Source organism: Pan troglodytes, chromosome 9, assembly GCF_028858775.2.
Source record: "Pan troglodytes isolate AG18354 chromosome 9, NHGRI_mPanTro3-v2.0_pri, whole genome shotgun sequence".
In the NCBI taxonomy this organism is placed as follows: Eukaryota; Metazoa; Chordata; class Mammalia; order Primates; family Hominidae; genus Pan; species Pan troglodytes.
This window is the reverse complement of record NC_072407.2, coordinates 70,127,165-70,141,089: the sequence shown is the minus strand read 5'-3', so window position 1 is coordinate 70,141,089 and position 13,925 is coordinate 70,127,165. Positions and strand designations below refer to the sequence as shown.

At 40.2% G+C, this 13,925-nt stretch overlaps 1 protein-coding gene across 17 annotated transcripts in view; it reads left to right on the top strand.

Moving 5' to 3' along the window:
• CHKA (choline kinase alpha) overlaps positions 1 to 13,925 on the top strand; it is a 67,940-nt gene that overhangs the window by 21,027 nt on the left and 32,988 nt on the right. For all 17 annotated transcript variants that reach the window (XR_008537794.2, XR_010147091.1, XR_001707043.4 and 14 more), the window contains 1 exon segment: positions 3,915 to 4,026. Coding sequence is in view for 9 of the 17 variants with exons in the window: in XM_054661121.2 (XP_054517096.1) it covers positions 3,915 to 4,026 (112 nt within the window). In the remaining 8 variants the exon portion in view is untranslated.

Below are 13,925 nucleotides of genomic sequence, written 5' to 3'. Positions count from 1 at the left end.
GGAGAATGGCGTGAACCCGGGAGGCGGAGCTTGCAGTGAGCCGAGATCGCGCCACTGCACTCCAGCCTGGGCGACAGAGCGAGACTCCGTCTCAAAAAAAAAAAAAAAGAACCTCTTTATACTGCTTGTTATTCCCTTAGTATTCTGTTTTAAGGAATCATGGGTTGACAGTTAGTGATGTGTGCACCACTGGGTCTGGAGGGCAGGGGTGAGAATTCCTGCCAGCAGGTACTTCCTGCTTTTTTCTGTTTCCTTCCTGTCATTGTGTTGAGTGTGGAATAAGTATGTTATTGTCACTGTATTTGAGATTTTGCTTGAGTATCTTGTGCCTCTCATATATATGTGTGTGTGTGTGCATATATATATTTAAATTTATTTATTTATTTATTTATTTATTGGAGATGATGTTTCGCTCTTGTCTTTATTTATTTATTTATTTATTGGAGATGATGTTTCGCTCTTGTCCCCCAGGCTGGAGTGCAATGGCACAATCTCGGCTCACTGCAATCTCCGCCTCTCGGGTTCAAGTAGTTCTCCTGCCTCAGCCTCCTGAGTAGCTGGGATTACAGGCACGTGCCACCATGCCCGGCTAATTTTTGTATTTTTAGTAGAGACAGGGTTTCACCATGTTGGCCAGGCTGGTCTTGAACTCCTGACCTCAAGTGATCTGCCCGCCCCAGCCTCCCAAAGTGCTAGGATTACAGGCGTGAGCCGCCACATCCAGCCCATGCCTCTCATATCTAATTATGACTTATAAAGCTATTATGCCAGGTGATAAAGTTTGTGGTTTCAGAACTTCTTGCAAATCCTTGAGAGCTCCTGGGGTTTTACTTGGGAGGATATTTTTGACAAATTATATGATAAATTGAACTGTTACATTTTTGCTACCATTTCTGGCATTTCTTCCTACCACATTTTATTGTTCCTGGTCATATTATTATTTGATTCATTGGTAGTTGGCTTTTTTTCTAGGTAAATTTCTCACAGTTTGGGTTATTGGTGCCAGTCACCTTGCTTCATTTATTTTGACTGTCACTAAAAAATAATTGACAATTTATTCACTAAAACCTATTGAACAATAGAGGCTACAGGTAATAAAAAGCAGTTGAAGGGTTTCCAGGTTGTGAGCTTGTTTCTGGCCAAGCTAGTCTGCCTTCCTTCTTTAGCAGTACGGGGGTAAACTTTGAATCAGGTTACACAATTTAGAACAGTACTTCATCTGTTTGCCTTTGCATTTGACTGAGATTTCCAGAGTATGTGACCGGAAGAAAAACTAGGGCTTTTAACTCTGTTTTAATGCCCGTTCTGTTGCTTGGTAGCCAGAAACCCATGTTGGCTGTGACCAGACGCGGCAGGGGGATTCTGATAAGCCACACAGTTGAGGCGCCACCCCAAGTTTAGCAGAAAGGTTAAGGCTGCTTTTGGTTCCTTTGATCTACACGCTGTCGGCCTGCTTCACAGCTTGCTTTGGGAAAACAAGAACTTTGGGTTCCCTTTTATTTTTGTTCTTTTTAACTAAGGTAGACAACCTTCTGGGAAAATAGATCCTGACTCTTGCTGTCTTGTTCCTAGAGACTCATGATGGTTTTTCATTTTAAGTAACCTTTGAAAAAACCTCTTAAATATGTCTTACTTAAATCTGGGAAAAAATTGTTTGTGCTAGAAGCACATTCAAATTTTTTATTTGGTAAGAAAAAAATGAGATATAGTTCACATACCATACAATTCACCCATTTAAATTGTACAGTCCAGTGGCTTTTAGTGTAATCACAGATACTTGCAGCTGTTACCACAGTCAGTTTTAGAACATTTTCATCTTTCAAAAAGAAACTTTTAGCTATCATCCCCTACCCCTAAGTACCTCTTCCCACCCCAGCTCCTGGCAACCACGAATGGACTTTATAGATTTCCTTGTTCTGGACAGTTCATATGAATGGAATCATATAACGTGGTTTTTTGTGACTGTCTTCTTTCACTTAGCATAATGTTTTTAAGTTTCATGTTGTAGTATATATCAGTACTTCATACTTTTTTATTAAAACTGTGGTAAAATAAGGTCAGGCATGGTGTGCCTGTAATTCTAGCACTTTGGGAGGCCGAGATGGGTGGATCACCTGAGGTCAGGAGTTCCAGAGCAGCCTGGCCAACATGGCAAAACTCCGTTTCTACCAAAAATACAAAAATTAGCTAAGCATGCTGGCATACACCTGTAATCCCAGCAACTTGGGAGGCTGAGGCAGGAGAATCGCTTGAACCTGGGTGGTGGAGGTTGCAGTGAGCCGAGATTGTGCCACTGTACTCTAGCCTGGACAACAGAGCAAAACCCTCTCTGAAAAAAATAAATAAATAGATAAAATCAAGTAAAATTGTGGTAAAATAAGCAGCATTAAAAATACCATTTTAACAATTTTAAAATTTATAGTTTAGTGGCATTAAGTACATTCATTGTTGTGCTGCCATCACCACCATCCGTCTCCAGAATGTTGTCATCTTCCCAAACTGAAACTCTGTACCCATTAAACTTAAACCAACTCCCCATTTCCACCTAGTTACCCTTATTTTTAAAAATTAATGAGCTCGATCAGAATCTGTTTTCAGTTTTAAGCCACTAAATTTGTAGTAATTTGTTATAGCAATAATAGGACATGGAGATGATTGTGTCATAGAGGTTTATAGAGAGTAGTCCTGATGGAAGGTGATTTTGCAGCTCACGCAGCTCCTATGACATTTTTCTTTTATCTTTTCTTTCTTTTTTTTTTTTTTTTTTTTTTGAGATAGGAGTTTCACTCTGTCGCCCAGGCTGGAGTACAGTGGCGCGATAATGGCTCACTGCAACCTCTGCCTCCTGGGTTCAAGCGATTCTTCTGCCTCAGCATCTCAAGTAGCTGGTATTACAAGGTGTGTGCCACCACACCCGGCTAATTTATATTTTTAGTAGAGACAGGCTTTCACCATGTTGGCCAGGCTGGTGTCAAACTCTCGACCTCAGGTGATCCACCTGCCTTGGCCTCCCAAAGTGCTGGGATTACAGGCATGAGCCACTGCGCCCGACCTTCTGTAACGTCTTTAATGTGGCACATGGTGCTCTCCAGCTTTGCCTCCTATCTCTTTGACAACTCTTCATGGTTAGTTACAAGCAGGGACTCTGGAGCCATATGCCTGGGTTTGATTCCTTGCTTAGCTACTTACTTGGTGTGTGATTAGAGTATTGAGGTCTCCTGTTTCATCTGAAGGCCGTGGTAACCAGTTAATGTTGGGAGTTTTTTGAACAAGCTCCTAGTCAAAATCAGTTGACAGATTTTTAGTAACACTAGCGTAGAAGATCTTGGAACTATTAATACATATCAAATGGAAAGCCCTAGAGAAGAAGGTTTAAATATTGCCTCAAGATTTTTTTTTTTTTTTTTGAGACGGAGTCTTGCTCTGTCGCCCAGGCTGGAGTGCAGTGGTGCCATCTCGGCTCACTGCAAGCTTCGCCTCCCGGGTTCATGCCATTCTCCTGCCTCAGCCTCCTGAGTTGCTGGGACTACAGGCACCTGCCACCACGCCTGGCTAATTTTTTGTATTTTTTTTTAGTAGAGACGGGGTTTCACCGTGTTAGCCAGGATGGTCTAGATTCCTTGACCTCGTGATCTACCCACCTCGGCCTCCCAAAGTGCTGGGATTACAGGCGTGAGCCACCGTGCCCAGCCCACACAGGCAATTTCAAAAATGCTTCCCCACCTCTACTGCAGAAAAACAGAAAGGGAATTTGTCTGTTTTTAATGTGACTCACGGAGTTAAATTGAGAGAATAAATCGAGATAAGATGAGAACAGTTCTTGTGTAACCCTGACTTTTCATCCATATTTATCCAAGAAGAGTGATTTAGCTCACCTGCAATAAAGATACTTACTGTCCTCTTATTTCTGACAGAGGCGGCCTTAGCAACATGCTGTTCCAGTGCTCCCTACCTGACACCACAGCCACCCTTGGCGATGAGCCTCGGAAAGTGCTCCTGCGGCTGTATGGAGCGATTTTGCAGATGGTGAGTTGGTAGGCTACTTTGGGAGGGGGGGATCCTGTTAACATTTTAAATCCTCTTTGCTGAGATACCTTGGAAAGAGATTTTAAGTACTTTAATGGTGTTACTAAAGATATTTGAGTATATTGCTTTTACTTTTACTTTAATTGGGCTGCACAGCTTGGTTTGCATTCTAAGTTAATTCGTGTTTTTTTTAGTTATTATTTATTAGTAAACTAGTGCAAGTATTCCCAGTTTTACATCCAGAGAAGGTACAATGTTGGTTAAATCTTCAATAGTGCTTGATGATTCTTGGTTCTACATATTGATTAAAATTTTCAGCTCAGATTTAGATTATAAAGTTCTAATGTGGAGAAGGTATTGTTTTTATAACATTATCCAAAAGATTTTAGAGGATAGTCCCAGTTAACAAAGTATGATCTCAACGAAGCTGAATTTAATAACTGTTTCTCTGAGATTTCTTTAAAACTTTGAGTTGTTTGTTACAGTCATAATCTGTCTAAAGTTTTATATTACTTAAATAATCTAATTCTTAATTAAAGTACCTATTGAATTATCCAGTTATAGGATATCCCAACTTGTCTGGGTTTATTATTATTATTATTATTAATGTCATGAATTTATTTCATTGAGCACGGTAGAAATATTAGGTTGATATATATATTTTTGAGATGGAGTTTCACTCTTGTTGCCCAGGCTGGAGTGCAATGGCGTGATCTCAGCTCACTGCAACCTCTGCCTCCCGGGTTCAAGTGATTCTCCTGCCTAAGCCTCCCAAGTAGCTGACGTTATGTATGCCACCACGCCTGGCTAATTTTGTACTTTTTTAGTAGAGACGGGGTTTCACCATGTTGGTCAGGCTGGTCTCAAACTCCTGACCTCAAGTGATCCACCCGCCGTGGTCCCCCAAAGTGCTGGGATTACAGGCATGAGCCACTGCACCCGGCCAGGTTGAGGTATTTCTGTGGTAGGATTTTTTTTTTTTTTCCTGAGATGGAGTCTGGCTGTGTAGCTCAGGCTGGAATGCAGTGGCACGATCTCGGCTCACTGCAGCCTCTGCCTCCCGGGTTCAAGCCATTCTCCTGCCTCAGCTTTCCGAGTAGCTGGGATTATGGGTGTGCCACTACACCCGCCTAATTTTTGTATTTTTAGTAGAGACAGGGTTTCACCATGTTGGCCAGGCTGGTCTCAAACTTGTGACCTCAGGTGATCTGCCCGCCTCACCCTCTCGCGGTGCTGGGATTACGGGTGTGAGCCACCACGCCTGGCCTGTGGTAGGATTTTGATACCCGTTTTTTTTTTTGTTTTTTTTTGTTTTTTTTTTTGCGACGGAGTCTTGCTCTGTCACCCAGGCTGGAGTGCAGTGGTGCAATCTCGGCTTACTGCAAACTCTGCCTCCCGGGTTCACGCCATTCTCCTGCCTCAGCCTCCTGAGTAGCTGGGACTACAGGCGCCTGCCACCACGCCTGGCTCACTTTTTGTATTTTTAGTAGAGACGGGGTTTCACCGTGTTAGCCAGGATGGTCTCGATCTCCTGACCTCGTGATCCGTCCACCTTGGCCTCCAAAGTGCTGGGATTACAGGTGTGAGCCACCGTGCCTGGCTTTTTTTTTTTTTTTTTTTTTTTTTTTTTTTTTGAGATGGAGTCTTGCTCTGTTGCCCAGGCTGGAGTGCAGTGGTGCAATCTCGGCTCACTGCAAGCTGCGCCTCCTGGGTTCACGCCATTCTCCTGCCTCAGCCTTTCAAGTAGCTGGGACTACAGGTGTCCGCCACCACGCCTGGCTAATTTTTGTATTTTTAGTAGAGATGAGGTTTCACCATGTTAGCCAGGATGGTTTCGATCTCCTGACCTTGTGACCTGCCCGCCTTGGCCTCACAAAGTGCTGGGATTACAGGCATGAGCCACCGCGCCTGGCCCTGATATCCATTTTAATCTTCTTTGGAAGGGCCCATTTTTATCTTAATGAAATAGAGCAGAGTAGTTTTCAAACTAAATTTTTTAAAAGACCGGCCTATTTCAGCTCAATCTAAAAAGTAGATCATATCCATATGATATTTGATTATATGTTTAGAAATATTAAAGTTCAAATTGGCAGTCTAGATGTTAATTCATTAAAAAAATTGTCATAATGTGAAGAAACCCTTTAATTGGATAGCTTTTCCATGACTCTGTCAAGCTGTGGAAATGGTTAAGATCTAAAAATGCTGGGAACAAGTTAGTATGTTTGAAGGTATGTAGCTATTCCACACACGTGTGCACTTGCTGAGGATATCTGAGGTCACTTTGTCATTAGGTGCAGATAGCTGGCATCCAGCTAGGACAACAGTTGATGCCAGCTGAAAACACAGACCCCTTGCTGTTAATACACCAGCAGAAAAGATTCTTGTGTTCACCATGCAGCTTGGGTTTTAAATTTAATCAAGTTGCAATTTCAAAGTATAGTTTTTGAAATCTTTCATCGTTATTTTGGCACTTTTACTGGTGTGCCTTTATTTTTTGAGACAGGATCTCACTTTGCCACCCAGGCTGTAGTGTAGTGGCACAACCATGGCTCACTGCAGCCTCGACCTCCTGGGCTCAGGTGATCCTCCCACCTCAGCCTCCTGAGTAGCTGGGACTACAGGAGTGAGCCACCACGCCCAGCTAATTTTTGTATTTTTTGTAGAGGCAGGGTTTCACCGTGTTTCCCAGGATGGTCTCAAACTCCTGGCCTTAAGTGATGCACCCATCTAGTCCTCTCAAAATGCTAGGATTACAGGCATGAGCCACTGCGCTTGGCCTGCTATGTCTTGATAGTCATTTTTTCTTTGAGGACTGTTTACGTTCTGCAACGATTAAGTCCCATTTCTGCTGTTTTTTGTGTTTTGCATTTATACAACACTTTTGCAATAATAAGTAGATGCTGAAATTACATGTGATTTAAAACTATTGTTTAAATCTGATTTATGAGGCTTTCATTTCTAACTTAAGAAGCATTTTAAATGTGTTACAAGGTGCTCCTCTGTGGGCTAGACTAACCTGGGAGTTTAATCCTGTGCTCTAGAACAGTGCTATAGTGATGGGAATAATGGAGGGTTCTGCATCTGTGCTGTCTGATACACTCGTCATCAGCCACATGTCACTAACGAATATGTGGAATGTGGCAAGTGTGGCTGTTGAACTGAGTTTTAAATTGTTTTTAATTTAAATTAATTTAAATTAAAATAGTCACATGTAGCTCGTGGCCACTGTATTGGACAGCCCAACTCTAGAATGTTCTGGTTTATTATATGAGTCACTTAGTAAAAGCCAGCTGCAGCATAGCCTACTACTTGGCAATTAGCCTTCCTCTAATAAAGATTCATTGTCAATTGTTAGTCTTTTTTCCATTTTGAAATTTTGGCAGTCTGGAAGTAGTACCTGACAGTAGTTAAATACAGTAGAAATGTCTGGAAATAAAATTTGTTTGAACAGAATTCTATGTCCCGATTTATTTCTAAGAAAAAAGACTATTAAGTAACTAAGAAAAATAAAAAGAATAATTTAAGCCACTTAAAATGTAATTAGCTCTTACCAAACTAATAGAATGGAGTATGTTTTACATATAATTCCAATTTGGGGGGAGGTACCCTACATTTAGCTTCTCAGTTATATTTTTATTAGGCAAATGTTAAATGAGTTTCCATTCCTGAAGCTATATCTACTGATGTAAGGTGGAAACCATACTTGAAAGCACCTTGGATAGAAAGGGAAATTAGGGCTGGTCATGGTGGCTCACTCCTGTAATTCCAACACTTTGGGAGGCCAAGGCAGGTGGATTGCTTGAGTCCAGGAGTTTGAAACCAGCCTGGGCAACATGGCAAAACCCTGTCTCTATAAAAAAATAGCTGGGCATGGTGGCATGTGCCTGTGGTCCCAGCAACTTAGGAGGCTGAGGTGGGAAGATCTCTTAAGCCCAGGAGGTGGAGATTGCAGTGAGCCAAGATCATGCCACTGCACTGCAGCCTGGGGGACAGAGAGAGACCCCGTCTCAAAAAAAAAAACAAACAAAAAAAACCCCCCAAAAAACTGGATGGGAAATTAGTAGTTTTCTATACGGATAATAAGCATACCTCTAACAATCTGACAGTTGACATAGACAACAAACTGATTTTTGTTAGAAAAAAACTATTTCTTTGCTTCTTAGGTGGGAATCTATATTTTCAATATAATTATTCAGTTGGTCGAGTCCTTAGTTCAAACACACTTTTTTGGTTGTAGTTTAAACTTAGGAAACCATGAAGCCTAGAGTCTCAGAGTTAAGTATATTTGGTTTCCTAGCTCTGCAGAGTTTAGCAGTCATACTTGTTGCCAGTTAAGAGTTTCAGATATTAATGGCCATTGGAGACTGTTGGTCATTGGGAGTACTGTGACAACATGAGGAGGGGAACCAAAATCAAGAACTCCAAAAGATGGCTATGGTACAAAAGAAGCAAAGTAGAGAACAGGCTTAGAAGCTTCTAAGATGCGAGCCAGGCAACAGCTGCTGTGTGCTTTAGAAGCTGAGCTGCCACACACTGTGCCGAGGATTTTAAATTCCTTTTCAAATATTTTCAAATCAGCTTTAAAGTTTCTATTATTTATTTTTGCTGTGATCTAGCTGTGATGAAATTGCTGATGTATAGCCAGCTCTTTAGAATGAATCTGGCCTATAATGGAAGGAGATATTTATGGTCTACAATGAGGGTTTTGTTCCTATCACAACAAAAAAAGCCAGAATTTATGATAAATTGTCAGGATTGATAAAAAATTGTCAAGATTTGCATTAATTGAGAGATGTGGCTGAGCAAATACAGAGCCCCCAATAATAAATCACATCATGGTTAAAGAGAGAATTAAATATAGTATGACTCAAGTCTTCTGCTTTCCTTCTTTTTGCTCTACCGTATAGGAAAGCATACACATATCCTATACATGTATGTGTACTTACACAATATAACTGGTATCTCCCAAGCCAACTTTATAAATGCAGCTATAATGTCCTTTAAGATGGGTTAGAATTCACTCCTTCTTTGAAAAATGTTAATTGAAGTCTACTGTACAAATAATAGGTCTATGTATTTTTTCAGAGTATTTTGCATTTTTCCTTAATTATATGACAGATTTAGTTTAGTATGTCCCTTCTTTCCATTTCTCTTCCTTGTTTTTGGCTTTTGAACATTTTACCTCTGTGAGAATCAGAGGTGGTAACATTTTACACGTTCTTTGATCAGCAAATGATTTACAGGTGACTTGGTTTAAAATAACTAGATGATTCTCAACTTTCTCATTTTTCTTCATCTTGGCATTATAAGATGTCTGATTTCCTTTATTTCCATAGTGACACTGAAATGACTGCTCTTTGGTACAGTTCTCTAAGGGTTAAGTGCCAGAAAGCCAAGGTGAAACTTTCTGATTGGGTTCAGCTCCACAGCTTCTGTCCCACAAACATCTGTCTCTTCTAGCCCCTATTTCTATCTAAGATGAGACGGAAACAAACTTCCTGACTGTATCCTGGAGTTTTTGTTTAGGATTTGTGTTAGTTTTAGGGTGCTTATGAAAATTCCTGTGTTTGGCAAGGTCAAGAATGGGTCCTTTTGAAAATATGAACAAGATAAGACACACACAACTATACGATATTATTTGTAGGAAATTATTAAACATAAAAATATTGGTCTGATCTTAAAATAATGCATGTGAGTATAATTTAGCGTCTGTTTTACATAGACTGTCTTTAATTTTAATGGAAATGAGGTTATTTTCATTAGCTACATAGATTATGAAAACCAAACTCAACTGTAAAACTACCCTGAACTAAAGGAGGATAATTTAATAGAAGTTTTGAGAAGTAATAGTTCAGCCTTTGCATTGTGGAAAGAGATAGAATTGCTAGAAGAGAGCGTAAATGTATAAAATTAGCTATAAATGTAACTTGATTTTTTTCCTTTCTGATACTGGGAAGGAACATGAGCTCTGCAACGTCCAGTAGCAGCCTTTTCAGAGAAGCAAGTTTGGCTGATTACAAATAACCAGTTTGCTTATTTATCATGAATTGTGGAAGACACAAATGTCAGTACGTATTGTTCATTCAATGTAACCTGTGCCAGTTGGCGGAAGTCTCAGAGGATTGCTTTGTCCCTTCCTCTGTCAGAACAGTGACTCTGTGTTAAGCCACTTCCTTCTGTGCATGAGTGGAGAGATTTGGCCTCACCGTTATGAGCGGTCTCACAGGCATGAACGTTTATAATACACATCAAAGATCTCTCTTGAATGTTGTCTGGAAAATTGTTTTTGTTTGTTTTTTGAGTAATAGAAGGCTAATATTAGTGCTTGTTTGAGTACTAACCATAATAAAGGCATCAAGGCACAACGCAGATATGTATTAGCAACTTAAAAGAGTCAAATTTGAGACACTGTCCTTTTTAAATCTAGAAAACAAATGTCTTCCTCCCTATTTTCTCTTAGCCCCAGTTTAATTAAAAATTAAGCCACAATAAAATATGGAATAACTCATAAATAGTTAATATTAAACTACCAGCTACTGAGAAATCAGCTGCTAAAAACTATTTCTTTATGTTACTAAGGTCACACCATGCAAAGACCAGCATTGCTGGTACTCCTTGAAGGAGTCATGTCCCTGGTAACTGAATTCTATGAATTGCCACTGTTTTCCTCATTGTGTTAGGATCATTAGGAATTTAAGTTGTTCTGTTCACTCTGCTTTAAAAAAATTCCCTTATACTTTTGAGTATGGTTTAATTCTGTGTTCCTAAGGCAGTCAAAACTTCCTTCTCAGAAGTAAAACATTTTTCTAGTGTTGTGCGTTCCCATTTGGTCTAACCTAATATTTCTTTAGCTGATACTCTCCCAAGATAGTTGCCAAATTACTACCAATAGTCCTTCCATACCTGCTTTGGTGCCTTCTTTTGATAACCAAATAAACCACAGACTACTATGTCTAATTTTTACATATTCAGAGTGTCTTTGTCTTGCTGGTATTAAATGTTTGGGATTTATAGCATGAAGCCAATGCGGATTTCTGGTCCATGGAACGATGGTTTGACCGCAGCCCACCCCTCTTTGGGAAGGAATGTCTTTATGTTGGGTGGAGTGAAGGGCGTTGGGGGTAATGTACCACTTTAGCTGTATGTGCATGTGTTCTCTGCTGCAGGCTTGTCCATGCGATCGTGCCTGGAGCACTCTGGTTTCCAGGTGACAGACACGATTCACGGTATAGTATGAGACCTCTGAAGTTGGAGCATTCTCTACAGCTTTAATTTCTTTCTTTTAGTTCTTGGATTCAAGAATTGCTTTTAAAAAAGAAAGTTGTAATGCTTGTTAAGTAGCACCAGCTACAGTTTGTTCTGTGCTTAAAGAGGTACAGTGATTAAGATTTCAGAATGTTGTGTAATAAATATATCACTTATTTTTTTTGTCCAAAGCAAATCAGATTCCTTTCTTCTGTTTCCTCAGTAGAAAATGACAAACATTTAGGAATTTTAGAAATTTATGGGCCTCAACTTGATAACTTAATTGAAGTAATCAAGTTCTTCCTTCATATCACTTCCAACATTAAGGAGACACCATATATATTTTGATATTTTGGTCAGAATTAGAAACAAACCTTCTTCTTTGTCCTTACCAGTCAGTATACTTTCATATGTCTTAGCTGGGTACCTGAGACCTTAGGGAGCTCTGCAGTGCTGACTTGATGTAGTGAAGGCACACTTCCCGTAAAAGTGTTGCTTGCAAGTCAACCTTTGGGATACTTAGAGGGAAGGTATTTTATTTAGTCTTGGAAGTCTGAGGAGTGTTGGGTCAGCAGGTTGCCCTAGATCAGACATAGATTTTGAGAAGGTGCTGAAATAGGCCTTTTTAAAACCTGGGCTTCCACTCACCTGTCTTTCTGCTGGCTTGTGTTGCCTAAAGTGTTTTAGAAGTTCTAGTTTCCTAGGGATATTCATCAAGTCATTCAATTTTGAAATTATTAATGTCCAAAAAGATCAAGTTGTTTTAGGCTGGTCCTTGGGATAATTGAAGACACTCTAGAGACTACCATAAAATGTTAGAAATCACTTATCTGTTTAAATTCTTGTAATTCATATGTGCTTATTAAATAATCACATAAGCTATACTTTAAATCATTGCATTGAGATCTCACATTTTAACGTGTTCTGTAAAATGTTTTCAGAAAGTGCTGTAAGTGGCCGGGCATAGTGGCTCACACCTGTAATCCCAGCACTTTGGGAGGCTGAGGCGAGTGGATCACTGAGGTCAGGAGTTCGAGAAAGAATGCTGTAAGAAACCATAAAAGCAAGAAATACGGGATGATTTCATTTTTTTCATAGAAATCAGGAAGAAGTAAGGTTAGGGTCCATGATAACTCTGAGAAGAAAACATATTGCCAAGAAAATATACTGCAAAATGTTAATTGAAAGAGTCACATAACTCTTTCAATTCTATAGAATTGAACACATTGTATAGAGTCATGGTTCTCATGCTTTTTCCTGCCCCACCTCTCCTGAGATGGAACATAGCTTCATCATCAACAGGGACTTGGCAGGCCAGGGATTAAAACAGATGCCACCCCTGTATTAAAAATTATTTCTCTCCTAGAGGGTTGAGTGTGGTGAGATAACCAGGGTGGGTATTAAGGGTCTCCGAAGCCACAGGCTACACAGTAAAGAAGTTCATGCCACTCCAAGACCAAATGGGCATCACAGCTACTGAATTGAATCCGAATGATGCACCATATCCTCCTATTCTCAGGATGAATACGATGACCTGGGAGTTGTTTCAGTACTCAGTTCAGGAAGATAATACCAGATTAGTAGAAAGATGGATTATTTTCCGAGACCAAAATTTAGATATCCTAGAAACTGAGGAAACTGAGTCTAGCTAACAGTAGGAATACTTTTTTTTTTTTTTTTTTTTTGAGACAGCCTCCCACTGTCGCCCAAGCTAGAGTGCAATGGTGTGATCTTAGCTCGCGGCAACCTCTGCCTCTCAGGTTCAAGCGATTCTTGTGCCTCAGTCCCCTGAGTAGCTGGGATTACAGGCATGCGCCACTATACCTGACTAATTTTTGTATTTTAAGTAGAGACAGGGTTTCACCATGTTGGTCAGGCTGGTCTCAAATTCCCAACGTCAGGTGATCCACCCACCTCGGCCTCCCAACGTGCTGGGATTACAGGCGTGAGCCACTGCACCCAGACAGGATTATTCTTACTTATTTATTTATAGGTCTCAAAGCATTTTTAAAAGGTCACAATCAACCTACCGTTTTATGTAAAGCCTTTAAAAGAGACAGTAAGCTGAATGATCCATTTAGTTATTTTTTGGTGAGGAAGGGGTGGTAGGAAGAAGAGAATGTCATCCATGTTTCTTAATTTTCTTTTTTTGTGTGTATTTTTCTTTTTTTCTATTAAAAAATGGATGGCACAATTTTTTTTCTATAAAAAACCTGTACTCTTATTTATATATCATTTTAGTTCAGCAGCCACCATTATATTTAACATAGTACCTATTTCTATTCTATATTATGATTTTTTTGTGTGTGTGTGAGATGAAGTCTCACTCTATTGCCCAGGCTGGAGTGCAGTGGTGTGATCTTGGCTCACTACAATCTCTGCCTCCCAGGTTCAAGCGATTCTCCCGCCTCAGCCTTCCAAGTAGCTGAGATTACAGGCACCTGCCACCAGGCCCGGCTAATTTTTTTGTATTTTTAGTAGAGACTGGGTTTCACCATGTTGGCCAGGATGGTTTTGAACTCCTGACCTCAAATGATCCGCCCCCCTCAACCTCCCAAAGTGCTAAGGTTACCAATGTGAGCCACCATGCCTGGCTCATATTATATTATCCGTAATTGATAATGATTTGGTTTCTTAAATAGCATTTCCAATTT